Raw genomic sequence first — 13,974 nt, 5'->3', positions numbered from 1 at the left:
GGACTTTCATGTAATTTTGTGCTTTTTGTTGGCCTTCTGTTATTTTGTTTTTGTACCCCTCCGTTCCATAATATAAGAATGTTTTTTACAGTATACTAGTGTTAAAAACGCTTTTATAAGTATAGTTTTTATAATTTATAGTCAGATTGTTTAATTTAGAAAAAGAATATCCATGTGTACGCTGAGATTCTCATCCCAAAATGCGTAGATTGGGGAGTCACCGCAGCAGCAGGCACCGGAGTCGTTGGCATGCATCCATCGCCGCTGTCGCGTCACACTTGCAGCACGCCCACACCAAGCCGATGACACCCACGCCAGGTAGCAGATAAGAGCACTCCAACCGCCAAGCCGATGACACCCACGCCACCAACCATGTCGGCCGCCTCCTCTCCCGTTGCTTACGACCGCGCGGCCGACCTCCGCGCGCTGGACGCCACCTTCGCCGGCGTCACCGGCCTCGTCGCCTCCGGCCTCACGCACGTCCCCTGCATCTTCCGCGTCCCTGAAGGCCACCACGACAAACAGGACACCACCGTCCTCGCCGGCGGCCAAGAAGAACCAGGGGCCATCCCGGTGATCGACCTCGGGTGCGGCGACCACGCGGCCGTGGTTGCCGCCGTCCGCCAGGCCGCGGCAGGGTGCGGGTTCTTCCAGGTGACAGGCCATGCCGTGCCGGAGGCGGCGATGGCCGCGGCGACGGACGCTATGCGGGCGTTCCACGCGGCCGACGGCGGCGAGGGCACCGAGAAGGCGCGGCTCTACTCGCGTGACCCCATCAAGCCGGTCAAGTACCAGTGCAACTTCGACCTCTACGAGTCGCCGGTGGCCAACTGGCGCGACACGCTCCACATCCGCATGGCCCCTGACCCGCCCGACGTCGGCGACATACCGGAGAGCTGCCGGTGAGTGCTACCGTAAACTGCAAAAGCGTCTCATATTAAGATACAAGGTAGTAGCAATTACACACAATTCTCTTCTCATAAATTGTAATTGACTGTAGTACTCATTTTGTCTACTGCTAACGCAACAAAATACCTCTTGTTGAACCATAGTAGGTTGATAAAATTTCCTGATTTACTATTGATTATCGATTCTCTGATTTTCTCAATGAGAGATGCTATTTAGAATCATTATTTTTCTCTGGCCAGTTGCCCTCTTTCTCTTCTTTTTTACGACAGTAGCAATCCACAGTTAGTACAGAAGGTACAATTTATACAAGTATGGATTATGTATTGTTGTTAATGTGAATTCCTCCTTGGTTATTGACAAAATGACCAGGGATAAGTTCTGCAACGAAATTACTTTCTATAGAAAATATTTTTACTCCAAGGAATCAAAATTTCTTTACTTTCTATTGAATATCTTTTTTTTCCTGAAAACTCACCGCAAAAAGATGTTCTATAGAAAGTGAAGAATTTCCGATTCCTCGCAGCAAAAAGATGTTCTATAAAAAAGTCACTCGGCACTAGTGAGGAATCACTCTTGATCTGATATATTGGGACTAAAATGTTGATTTGCAGCGATGCACTGCTTGAATATACCGAGCAAGTTAATAAATTGGGAAAGACTTTGTTTGAGCTGCTCTCCGAAGCTCTTGGGCTCAAACCAAGCTACCTAACAGACATGGAGTGCGACCAAGGACAGATCTTAATCTGCCACTATTACCCTCCCTGCCCTCAGCCTAAACTCGCCATCGGGACAAGCCGGCATTCAGACGCCGGCTTCCTGACCATACTCCTCCAAGATGAAGTCGGCGGTCTACAGATTTTCAACGAGGACCGGTGGGTAGATGTCACGCCCACACCCGGAGCATTCATTGTGAACATCGGCGATCTCTTACAGGTATATAAATCGTGTCCATCCAATCCCAAATCTTTTGTTTAACAAATAAGCAGTGTGCTTGATCATTTTGAACTATATGTATTTTGTTAAAAAACATGTGCAGCTGATCTCCAATGACGGGTTCAGGAGTGTGGAGCATAGGGTGTTGGCGAAGAACGCTGCCCCTAGGGTCTCGATCGCGTTCTTCTTCAGCACGCATTTCCATCCAGCCTCGACGAGGATGTATGGTCCAATCAAGGAGCTGTTGACTGAAGAGAACAAACCATTATATAGGGAAACTCTTGTGAGAGATTACATGAAGCATTATTTCTCCATAGGGTTAGATGCAAAAACTGCTATTTCTGATTTCCGGTTATGAATTTGTAGTTTGTGAAGGAGAGTTGGTGTTGTGTTGGTGCAGACAACACCGATGTATACCTGGAACAGGAATAAATGAGATGTGTGTATTGCTAAGAAATGGACAGTAAGGGCTTCTTTGATTCAAAGGATTCTCAAAGGAATTTTGGAGGATTCTAATTCTTAGGAATTTTTCCTATCTTGGTTGTTTGATTCGTAGGATTGTAAACCATAGGAATTTTTTCATAGGATTCATTTGCACTATATTTCATAGAAAACATTCCATCCACTCAAACCTCTTTGAAAGAATCCTATGTTTTTTCTATGCACAATCAAACACTCGTACAATCCTGTAGGATTCAAGACGACATTCCACTCTAATCCCATGTTTTTCCTATTCCCGCGTTTTGGAAATCCTACGAATATAAATACCAGGCCTTGGGATTTTCCAACAATAATTTGACACTTTCAAACTTTTGGAATACGGAATTTTGAAACTTGATCTTTCAATATTTTCAAATTTAATCTTTCAAAACTTAAACACTCGGAATTTTGCAACTTCTATACAGCCGGAAAAATTGTACATAAGAAAGCCACATTGTACATGTGGGGAAAAGGGAAGAGCCAAGAAAAAGAAAAGGTTCCATTTGAATTTCACATGGCAATATATGGACCAATCATTATTCATGGTTGAATGATACATCAAGGAAGAAACGGGTAGTCGGTGTAGCCGACGACGGGATCGGAGATGTAGAACGTCAACCTATTGTACTTGTTAAGCGGCGCGTTGAGCTCTAGCCGCTTTGGTAGGTCTGGGTTTGCAAGGAAGAGCCGCCCAAATGAGACGAGGTCGGCGTACCCCGAGACGACCGCCCTGTCCCCCTCTTCCCGGTCATACCCGCCATTCGCGATAAAGGTGCCCTTGAAGGCCTCTCTGTAGGGCAGCAGCCGGTGCGGGACCTCCCGCCGGCCGTCAACGAGGGCCATACGGGGCTCGATCATATGGAGGTAGAGGATGTTGTGGTCATTGAGCTTCGTGGCCATGTGGAGGCCGAGCGCGTGGGGGTCGGAGTCGTGGCAGTCCATATAGTCCATGAAGGGCGAGAGGCGGATGCCAACACGGTGGGCGCCCACCTCCTTTGCGACAGCCGCCACCACCTCGAGCGCGAAGCGGCACCGGTTCTCTAGGCTGCCGCCGTAGCCGTCGTCCCGGTCGTTGGCACTGTCCTTGAGGAACTGCTCGATGAGGTACCCGTTGCCGCCGTGGATCTCCACGCCGTCGAAGCCTGGCCGTCGGCGTGCAGAGCAAAGCAGAGTGTCAACAGAGTGTTGAAATCCAAAGCAGAGTGTAAAATGCAAAGCAGAGGAGAGCAGGGTACTATATGTTCTCATGTACGTACCGGCGTTGATGGCGTTCCGTGCTGCTTTCCTGAAGTCGTCGACGAACATGGGGATCTCCTCCGCCGCCAGCCTCCTCGGCGGCGAGAACTCCTCGGTGGTGCCGTCGTGCCTGACCTGCGGGCCGACCATCCTCTGGGTGCTGGACACGGGCGCGGCGCCGCCCGGCTGGAAGCCGTAGGAGGAGACGCGGCCGACGTGCCAGAGCTGGCAGAAGAAGAGGGCGCCCTTGGCGTGCACGGCGTCGACGACGGGGCGCCACGCCTCCACCTGCTCCGCCGTCCAGACGCCCGGGGTGTCGGTGTAGCCCTGCGCCGTGTCGGAGACCCCCGTGGCCTCCGTGATGAGCATCCCGCCGGGCGTGGCGCGCTGGCCGTAGTAGACGGCGGCGTGCGGCTGCGGCACGTTGCCGTAGGAGCGCTGCCGCGTCAGCGGCGCCAGCACCACCCGGTGGGCGAGGTCCAGCGAGGAGCCCATCTTGTACGGCGTCATCAGCGGAATGGGCTTCGAATCGGTCTGCGGCTCCATTGCTGCGTGCTCGTGAGCTCTGATCTTTGATCAACGGAGGTGGTCGATGAAGGTGGAGGCATCCATTAATTTATACAGCACACTGCACACGCCATGGGATCTGTGAGATTGTATATAATATGTAAAATGGTGTGAGATTCGGACTGTCCACGTCGTATCCATACTAGTTCCCATTTAAGTAAGGTGAGGACTGTGGATCATGTGGCCAGGGAAGGGGGAGAAGAGAGTGGCAGGTGGCGACTGTAGTGGCGGCTAAGCTGCTCATCTGGTCAAGAAAGGTGAAGGCTGCTGGGACCATGGGTCAAAATTATGCAGCTGCAACTTGCAGCATCGATGGTGATGCGTCATCCATGACCAATTATCCTATCCAGGTCACCGTCACGCATCAAACCCTGTCGATGTTGGCATAAAACATCCATGCTGAAACCGAGCCTGTTCTCAACATTGACACTAGGCCTACACGCTCAAAAAAAGTTGTTTTCTGTTTAACTGAGCACGCCCACAAAAATCGATGTTGGCATAAAAAGTTTAATCTTTTCCATTATGACCAAATTTATAGGAAAATATCAGCATTCACAATGGTAAATCAATAGCATTTGATCCATCATAAAATGTATTGTCCATATTATATTTATCTGGTATTGCAGATATTATTATATTTTTTATATAAATTATCAGTTTTGCTATGTCTCAGTCGATGCTATATTCCTTTGATCTTGCATGAAGATAAATTAAAAAAAAATCTTTCTAGTTTGCCTTTCTCCATCTTATATACTATCACTTAACTGAGACTTGGTTAAGTCTCAGTCGACTGAGATCTAGCCACATCTATCAAACTTTACAAAGTTTGGCTTAAGACAGAACTAATATCTCTACTACTTATTATTACTTCTTAAAAAAAGAATAGTGTTCCGTTTCCTGCCAGTCAGAGTGCTTCGTCCAACCTTTCATTCTTTGCCAAGCATGATTCCTTGAAACCCGTCTTATTGTGCCACCTTTTATTGACTTACCGAATAAACTTATGTTTTCTTTGGTAAACCAATAAGTGATTTCTCTACTACTTATAAGAAAGAATAGCATTCAGTTTTCTGACAGGCATAGTGCTTCGTCCAACCTTCCATTCTTTTACCAAACATCATTCCTTGAAACCCACCTTAACTAGCCCACCTTTTATTGACTTACCGAATAAATTTATGGTCTTTGGATTAATTACGGACAAGATTTGTTAAACATTTATCTACACTTCACATTAATATACACTGATAAATCACGGGCTAAAATACTAGAATATTTGTACCCCGTTGCAAGGCACGGGCAATTACCTAGTGATATAGTATAATAATGATAATAAAAGAATAGTGTTCCTTTTCCTGCCAGGCAGAGTGCTTCGTCCAACATTTTATATTTTTCCTGTGAATCTACCTTCCTGCTTTTTTCTTTTTGACAACTTTGACTTTCTTGGATTTTATTTGGATATTTGGTGAATGAACTTGGTAACTTGGCAAGCTCTCTCCCTAGAACCCTGAACTTTCTCAAGTGTCCCTTGATCCCAAGATAAATTGAAACATAATACAACTTAATAATAACTTCCTCCATCTGCTAGATCAATTCATAGTGCCACCGAACCGATTAAATCAGTACGAACATACAATTTGTTGGGAAATCATGATTAGGCATTTGGTCACTCTTTTATTGATGTTTCCATAGAGCGGGTTGAGCCGGAAGTGTGACCTGATCCGTCTAGATTTATGCTAACCTGATGAGATATTTGACCTGCCAAGTTGAATACTTGATAGTGTCCCGAGTGAGGGGATATTTGATATCACGAGTAAATTAAGGTGATAAGGTCCAGAGACTCTCACTCAAAGTGAGATTCGAGTCCTTACTACTATATGTGGTAAAAATGTGTGGCTAGGGATAATTTTGGCAAGGCATCACCGCAGAGGAAAGTTCTGTCGTATGAGTACAGTGTCTAATCTCTACAAGGTCAAACTATTCGAATAGCCGCGTCCAAGGTATGGACGGAGTCAGTATAAGTCACACTATTCAGTAGTTGTTAAACCTGAAGGTTTAAATCAAAATAAAAGAGCGTGTTTACTAAATTGAGATACAAATTGTTGAGCAATTAACAAATATAATATGTGATGTCGAGGAGTGCACACGTTGTATGACAGTTGGAATGTCAAGTTTATGTTATGTTAAGAAAGACATGTGTGAGCCATGGAAGGCTATGGTCAGGTTGTTCTCCAAGAGCATGGGATTATTGTTATGATCTTGGAATGATCATGCCAGAGATTTGCAACACTATACTTGTATATCTGTATGCCTTATCCTCAAATCTGCTGGATAAGGTTTGCCATGCCATGATAGCTACAATTGCTATGATTATGTTTCCTCTGAGTGATAGCTACAAGTCCTACTTTCCATAATCTTGTTTATGTTTTGAAGCCATCATTTCAATCATCGCCGTTGAGTGCCACATATCTATGTAGTAGGGGAATAACTGCTCTGATTTGTGGTATCAACGGCGAGCGACTTCAGGGGAAAGGCCAACCGGAACGACACTCCAATGAGGGCGACTATTGGACAGGAGCCCCTTCAGCCTAGATTAGTGTTTCATGTAAATTTCCAATGACAGAACTGACTCTCCAAAATCCAATCTTTAAACTGATTTTGGGATGAAAACCTCCGCGCACATATGCGATATTCAGACCGGTGTCATAGGACCCCAACGAATAGATTTCACAAACAAACAAAATTTCATCAGGGGCAACTATCCAACAGGCGCATAAAGATTTTTTTTGGTGTTCAGTTAAATTCGCTAGAACCATTCGACTGAAAATCAACAGTCGATGTTCATCTTCTTGCTATGTCCATCCTTTTCTTGTAAAGAAACTAAAATAAAACTAAACAAAAAGAAGTTTTCTAATAAAGAATGAGTTAGTTGCATTAGTACTATCCTTATAAAATAATGACGGTAGGATCCTCCGGGTAGGCAAGATGAGAGTCAGCCCAGCAAGCTTGGGGTGGCCCAAGCCCATTTCATAAAGGTCAACTCGGCTAGCCAGCATAATGAAGCACATAATCAACACTGCTACATCCACTCAGCTGGATTTTTATTTTTTTTGCAAGAAAACTTCCAGTCTATTCATCAACTGTTGTAGAGGAATAAGATGCAACTCTCAATGTATTGATAGGTGCATATGCACAAGTATATACATTGAGAGTTGCATCCTATTCCTCTACATGGTATCAGAGCCAAGAGGTCTTGAGTTCAAGACCCGGCTGGCGCAATTAAATTGCAGCCCACTTTCGGTCCACGTTTAGGCCTGAGGGAGCCACACGTGAGGGGGAGTGTTGACGTATAATGTGCTGCCTAGTCTCTTCCATCAGATCGGTCTTTTGGTTGCATTGGCTAGAGCATGCACTTCTACAACTGTCAACGTAGTACAAAGAGTACCAGAAGCAAAAAATACATGCCGGTCCGTAGACTACCTAGCAATGACTACAAGCACTGGAGCAAGCCGAAGGCACGCCACCATCATTGCCCGTCCCTCATCGGGGCCAGGAAAACATTGTTGTATTAGACAATCGGAAAATTGTCGTGCTAAGGACTGTTTAACACACCAGCGCACCAGAACAACAACAACTGCCAATGAAGAGAAGTCTAGATCGAAAGGATCCAACCTACCGCTGGACCTTTATTAACACATTATAAAGATAGCTGTTAGGACGACATTTTCAATCTGGCGTTACCACAACGTCAACAAAGTGTTCCTACAACGCTAGGCTCTTTTGCTAGTTACACAAAAGTGTATGAAAAAACAACTTGAGTAACCTCGCTACCCAGCTATCTAGGCAACGAACAATTGATATATGTGAGAGGATTTGTGACACACAGGTGCAGGTGAACCAAGTTCCTCATGCGTGCCTTTTCTTTTGGCTTCTGATTTTTAATCTTTCATATTTTTCGAAGGAAAAGTTCAAAGTAATTTCTGTTTTCATATTTGTGTTTCTCATGTTGAGGGATTTCAAATAAGATCCATTTTAAAACATTTTGAGGAGTTCTAAAATATCTTTTATTTTCGAGTTCTGATTGTTTTTGCCAAGTTGTAAAAGAAGGCTTAAAGTTTCAATTCTGAAACTTGATACGAGCAATATTTTGGCACCGAGGACATTTTTCTTGTGGGTACCATGGTTACCGCAAAATTTTGAGCAAATTTCGGATGAAATTTTATTTCAAATTTTTTGGAATGAAAACTGAAAAAAAAATCATTTTTTACAACATGCCTACTTTATTTATTGCATATGACACCTTGAGCGACTAGGGTCCTTTGTGTGTGTGGGGCGGGTGTGCTGTTCACAACACCGATCGAGCTATACAAACTTTACGTGGTGATAAAATAGGAGAAATACCATAAGCACACACGTTAGCTTCAAAAAAAAAAAAAACAAGCACACACGTTTGTCAGATATACCGCCGCCACGTGGTGATTCTCCCGGACACGAAGCAGGTGACGTCATCGCCTCATGTGATTACGGTCCGCACGTGTGCCATCGTACCGCCGTAAAGCACGGAAACAAAGAAAAAAGTTCCCTGCCGTTTAATAAAACCCTGCAGTGTTCGTATATACCTTCCCTGTGCTCACGTACGTCGCATCCAAATCTATAAAAAGAGAAAGAACGGAGTCATTACCTGGAGTAGTTCTCAAATCTCAAGCCAGAACCAGCAACTCACGGCAAGCGACGCAGCAGATGGCGACGTGGCGGCAGTACCGTGTTGGCACAGTCCCAACTTTGACGACGCAACGGTGGAGTACTTTCCAACGATGCGCGCGCACAAGCTACCACGGCCGATTACTTTCTGGCCGGTTGAGCGGAGACTCGTCGTACGTAGACGCAAACAGCAAGAGGTACACGTACCAAACGAAGCAGCCTAGCTAGCTGCTGGATGGATTTGGCAGAGCCTAGCTAGCTAGCTTAACAAACGGGACCATTGCGCCTTTGTCAGCATTAGGTGCTCACTCTCCTCCGAGTCGCCGAAACTGAGACGAATTCTCTCGTCGTGGGCCTTGAACCTTCCGACGAGATCCTCAACCATGAGGGTTTTCAGGTCGAGACATTGCTCGATCGACGTGACGATCTGGATATAGCGTGCCGGTGCAGCGCGCAAAAATCGTCGGACGATCGCAACTTCTTCTAGGGTTGAACCATAGCTGCGTATGCCGTTGACGAGGGTCTTGAGACGGGCGGCAAACTTATCAACCGTCTCACTTTCGTCCATCTTCAGGCAGTCGTAGCTTCTCATCAGGGATTGAAGGTGTGCTTCCTTGACACGGTCATGACCCTGGTGTAGGATCTTGATGGTCTCCCATGCCTCCTTCGCCGAGTTCTTTCCGACGAGGTGTTGCAGCACATCCTTCGGCATGGTGGAGTAGATCGCCGTTAACGCCTGACGATCCTTCCGGTACTTCGCCGCACCCTTCGCGTACTCGGCGCCGCCAGGGTCGACGGCTTCCCAGTATTTAGCTCCCTCCATCGCGACCTCCATGTTCATCGCCCATAGTGCGTAGTCCTCTCGATCCAGATGGGGGAATTGTGATCCCCCCACCATCGGCATCGGTGCTCCCGCTGCCGCCGTCACGATCTCCTTGCCCGTGGTCGACATCATCCGTCGATTGCTTTCCGAGAATCACGTCAATACCAAAGCTCTGATACCAATTGTTGGCACAGTCCCAACCTTGACGACGCAACGGTCGAGTACTTTCCGACGATGCACGCGTACAAGCTACCGCGGCCGATTACTTTCCGGCCGGTTGAGCGGAGACTCGTCGTACGTAGACGCAAACAGCAAGAGGTACACGTACCAAACGAAGCAGCCTAGCTAGCTGCTGGATGGATTTGGCAGAGCCTAGCTAGTTTAACAAACGGGATTAGAGCATTACTAGTAGAGCCCTCAAACCCTCAAACCCCTAAAAACAACACTTTTTTTTACAGTTTTTGCCGAAAAAACGCCGTAGACTAGAACCTCTAAACCCTCAAACCCGTAAAAAAATTTAAAGGTCCGACCCTTAAACCAATTTGCAATCTGTAGAAGTAGGGGTTGAGAGGAAAATCTGCCCCCAACCCGCACTCCTCCTTGTCGCTCGCTCCGAGCCCGCGCGGGAGCCAACCGCTCCTCCTCCCACCGCACTCCTCCTCGTCACCGGCCATGGAAGGCCCCGCCGCCGCCGCGCCCCCGCCCGCCGCGGCTGCCGCTCCCGCCCCGCCCGTCCCGCCCGTGTCGCCCGCCCCGTCCTTCTCCTCCTTCCTGTCGTCCTTCTTCACGGGGAGCAAGAAGAAGGAGGAGGAGGACGCCAAGAAGGCGGCGAGGCTCAAGGAGGAGCTGCTGGCGGCCATCGCGCCGCTCGACCGCGCCGCCGAGGCCACGCCCGACGACAAGGACCGCCTTCCACGCCGGTGCTGATCTCCATGGCTCACACCTCCGTCCGGTTGGTTGGTCTGGTCCAGATCGCGCAGCAGCTGGAGGAGGTGAACCCGACCAAGGAGCCGCTCATGTCCGAGCTCCTCAACGGCAAGTGGGAGCTCCTCTACGGCTCTACACCACCTCCACTTCCATTGTCCAGCCACAGGTTCCCCCTCCTCCTCCTCCTCCTTCTTCTTGATTTAGTATTTAATTCTGCTTCTCTGTGATGTGATGCATTGCATCAAAGGCCAGAAATTAGCATCTTCTTGATGCAGCTCGTTGTTGTCATCTCTCTGATGGCAACATAATTAATCTTCACCTAAGCTGGGCAGCTGCATTCCTCACAAGACAAACCAAGATATGCAGCTGCATTCAGTTCTTTTTTCTTTTCATTCCATAAAAAGATGTTGAGTGCACATGCCCTTGAAGACAGCAAGAGCTAGCTTGTTCAGTCATATTAGCCTCAAGGAATTTCATATTGTGTTCACCTGCTGATATGCAGAGGCCAAAGTTTCTGAGGCCATACGGGACGATTTACCAAGCGATCAACACCAACACCTTGCGAGCCCAAAACATGGAGACACTGCCTTACTTTAATCAGGTAATTTGGTTTCCACCAAAAACTAGTTCCAGTGTGTGTGCCTTCTCCCTAAAAGAGATTATATTGCAAAATTCCTTTATTTGCTTTTCTTTGTTGAGAAGCAAAGACTTGTCACTCGGGAATGATACACTTTACTGATTATATTTGGCATGGTACAGATCAGTTTTAGTATGTGTTATGGTCTTGCTCTTGTGGATAATAGGATAAGCACCTCCCAAAAGTTAGGATAAGGAGATGCCTCAGTTGAAGATTGATTGAGCTGGTGAAGGCTTTACTTCCCTTTGGACATCTGGTGAAGCCTTACTTGATTTAGAACACAAATGTCCATTTCCTCCTTGCAACCTTATCATCCGTCGACGACTTGAGTTAGCGCATAACTGATATAGCGCGATGTCAGTAGGCACATTCAATGTAACATTATCCTACTGCAAATTCGTTTTTATCTAGATTTTGGAGGCACAAATATTTAGCCTGGTGAGACATTTTATCTCCTACTGTAGTCAACAGTATGCTTTTTACACTAGACGATTGATACTAAGTAAAATTTTAGTATTGTTTCATGGTTAGATCCAAATCAAAGCACATGGAAGTGGCAAAGGTGAGATGTCAAATGATAGATTTAAAGGTTGGGGTCGAGGCAAAGACTAGAACCCTCAAATCCAGTCCTTAAAGCAGTTTACGGGTTGGGTTTGAGGGTTCTAGTATTTGCCCCTGTTTTTCAACCCTTAAAAGCGTCAAAAAATGGCACAACTCAACCCTTAAAACTGCTTTTAAGATTTGAGGGTTTGAGGGTTCTACTAATAATGCTCTTAGCACAACTCGGCGAAACTACACGCACACGAAAACACTTGGACGCTGATGGATTGCAACAACAGGAGCGTGTCGCTCCTGGGAATTTTTATTGCTTTGATCTAGGTTGGGTACAAAGATTACAGGGGTCTATGTAGATATATATATAGTAGCCAGGACAGGCAAGCTAACCTACACGGGTTAGAAACTCTAATCCTAATACTACTACTAGTCCTATACCTACACGGTGTCTTGTTCCAGTCCAAACCGGACTAGGACTCGTGGTTAATTCCAACAATCACCCCCCTAAACACGATGTCCTCACTTTACAGCTTGGACGCCGATCCTTCGCCGCATCTTCGTGAACTTCTGTCGTCCCAAAGATCTGGTTAAGATATCTGCAAGCTGATCGTTGGTGCAAACATAATTAATGTCAATCTTGCTTTCTTCCACACACTCCCGTAAGTTACGATATCTCGTATCGATGTCCTTGCATCGACGATGATGCACCGGATTCTTCCATAGAGAGATTGTAGACTTGTCATCAATGTTGAGCACCACTCGTTCTGGTTCCTTGCCTGTGAGGTCATTGAGTAGCCTTCCTAGGAAAATGCCTTGACACACCACGGTTGTAGCTGCAATATACTCAGCTTCACGAGATGATAATGCAACCACCTTCTGCTTTTGTGATAGCCAACTCACTATGCTTCCTCCCAAGAAATATGCCACGCCCGGGGTACTTTTACGGTCGTCTACATCTCCTGCCATGTCGCTGTCACTATAGCCAAGTAGCTCCACCATCTCCTTCTTCTTCTCTCTCAAATAGACACAACCGAAGTTTGTTGTCCCTTTGATGTACCTGAGTATATTTTCCACAGCTGCCCAATCTTCCATCATGGGTGCTTCCATGAAGCGACTCACTATGCCAACGGAATAGGCCAAGTCTGGTCTTGTATTCGTGAGATACCCCAGCTTTCGGACCACACTTCTATACTCCATTGCATCAACCGCGTGTGCTTCACTCTTCTTGCTTAGTATGAGACGAGGCTTCATCGGAACATGACTTGGATTGCAATCTTTCATACCACAACTTTCAAGTACCTTCTTTGCATATGCCTCCTGGCATATTGTTATCCTCTCCGGCTTTTGCTGTACCTCGATCCCAAGGTAGTAACTCAAGATCACTCATCTTGAATAGCTCCTTCATTTGTAGCTTGAAGTTTGCAATTACGTCTTCGTCTGCTCCTGTTGTCAATAAATCATCCACATAGATACCCATTAGTAGACGATCCCTTCCTTCACCTCGCTTATACATTGCATGCTCCAGTGGGGCTTTCTCAAATCCAAGAGAAATCAATGTACTGTCAAGGTTCATGCTCCATGCCCAAGGAGCTTGTCGTAGCCCGTACAACTTCTTGTGTAGCTTCAATAGCTTGTGTTCCTCTCCTTCTTGGATGTACCCCGGCGGTTGCTTCACGTATACTTCGTCTTCCAACTCCCCAGTCAAAAACGCGAAGTTCACATCCATGTGATGTATCCTCCAGGATTCTTGAGCCGCGAGAGCTATAAGTAGTCTCACCGTGTCCATCTTTGTAGCTGGGCCGAACACTTCTTCGAAGTCCACACCTTGCTCTTGCATGTATCCTTTAGCCACGAGCATTGCCTTATGCTTCACCAAGTTCCTTTCGGCATCCTTCTTGACTTTGTATACCCACTTGAGCTCTATGGCATTATGTCCGTTGGGAAGATCCGCGAGCTCCCATACTTTGTTGTCTCGGATCGACCTCAACTCCTCATCCATAGCACGACGCCAACACTCTTTCATAACTGCGTCTTCAAAAAAATTTGGTTCCTCGATGTGCAAACATCGTTGCCCTTTACTCTTCATCTTCACCGAATTTATTCGAAGCGCTTCCTCTGATTCATGTGGCTGTTCTTCTGTCTCCAATGCTGTCGAAGACGTCACGTCTTTTGAAGTTGCCAAACCTCCCTTTACTGGCATTCTAGCCACATC

General features: G+C 46.6%; 3 protein-coding genes across 3 annotated transcripts; 1 reads left to right on the top strand and 2 right to left on the bottom strand.

Annotated features, from left to right (window-relative positions):
- The first annotated feature begins 294 nt into the window (after window positions 1-294).
- On the top strand, window positions 295-2,327 carry LOC123187000 (1-aminocyclopropane-1-carboxylate oxidase homolog 1). The gene is made up of 3 exons (XM_044598744.1): window positions 295-902; window positions 1,521-1,842; window positions 1,946-2,327. Exons 1-3 carry the CDS (start codon window positions 352-354, stop codon window positions 2,198-2,200), a joined length of 1,128 nt encoding a protein of 375 aa, XP_044454679.1. The 5' UTR covers window positions 295-351; the 3' UTR covers window positions 2,201-2,327.
- Window positions 2,328-2,796: 469 nt separating this feature from the next.
- LOC123186999 (putative 12-oxophytodienoate reductase 5) lies at window positions 2,797-4,261 on the bottom strand. The gene is made up of 2 exons (XM_044598743.1): window positions 3,579-4,261; window positions 2,797-3,464 (listed from the first exon to the last, which is right to left on the bottom strand). The coding sequence occupies exons 1-2, from the start codon at window positions 4,102-4,104 to the stop codon at window positions 2,881-2,883; spliced, it is 1,110 nt and encodes a 369-aa protein (XP_044454678.1). The 5' UTR covers window positions 4,105-4,261; the 3' UTR covers window positions 2,797-2,880.
- Window positions 4,262-11,562: 7,301 nt separating this feature from the next.
- Window positions 11,563-13,043, bottom strand: LOC123184290 (secreted RxLR effector protein 161-like). Its single transcript, XM_044596437.1, has one exon. It carries the CDS (start codon window positions 13,041-13,043, stop codon window positions 12,282-12,284), a length of 762 nt encoding a protein of 253 aa, XP_044452372.1. The 3' UTR covers window positions 11,563-12,281.
- Between the last annotated feature and the right edge of the window lie 931 nt (window positions 13,044-13,974).

The sequence above is a fragment of the Triticum aestivum genome, chromosome 2A, assembly GCF_018294505.1.
Source record: "Triticum aestivum cultivar Chinese Spring chromosome 2A, IWGSC CS RefSeq v2.1, whole genome shotgun sequence".
Taxonomy (NCBI): domain Eukaryota; kingdom Viridiplantae; phylum Streptophyta; class Magnoliopsida; order Poales; family Poaceae; genus Triticum; species Triticum aestivum.
Note: the sequence above shows the minus strand (reverse complement) of the source record. Positions and strands in the feature narration are given on the sequence as shown.

Bases quoted from the DNA above. Each gene is read 5' to 3' on its own strand.
- LOC123186999 (XM_044598743.1), bottom strand. From the start codon at position 4,104: ATGGAGCCGCAGACCGATTCGAAGCCCATTCCGCTGATGACGCCGTAC. The intron at 3,465-3,578 runs GTACGTACATGA...GCCGACGGCCAG, and splicing joins ACGGAACGCCATCAACGCCG to GCTTCGACGGCGTGGAGATC.
- LOC123187000 (XM_044598744.1), top strand. From the start codon at position 352: ATGACACCCACGCCACCAACCATGTCGGCCGCCTCCTCTCCCGTTGCT. The intron at 903-1,520 runs GTGAGTGCTACC...GTTGATTTGCAG, and splicing joins GACATACCGGAGAGCTGCCG to CGATGCACTGCTTGAATATA. The intron at 1,843-1,945 runs GTATATAAATCG...AAACATGTGCAG, and splicing joins ACATCGGCGATCTCTTACAG to CTGATCTCCAATGACGGGTT.
- LOC123184290 (XM_044596437.1), bottom strand. From the start codon at position 13,043: ATGAAAGATTGCAATCCAAGTCATGTTCCGATGAAGCCTCGTCTCATA.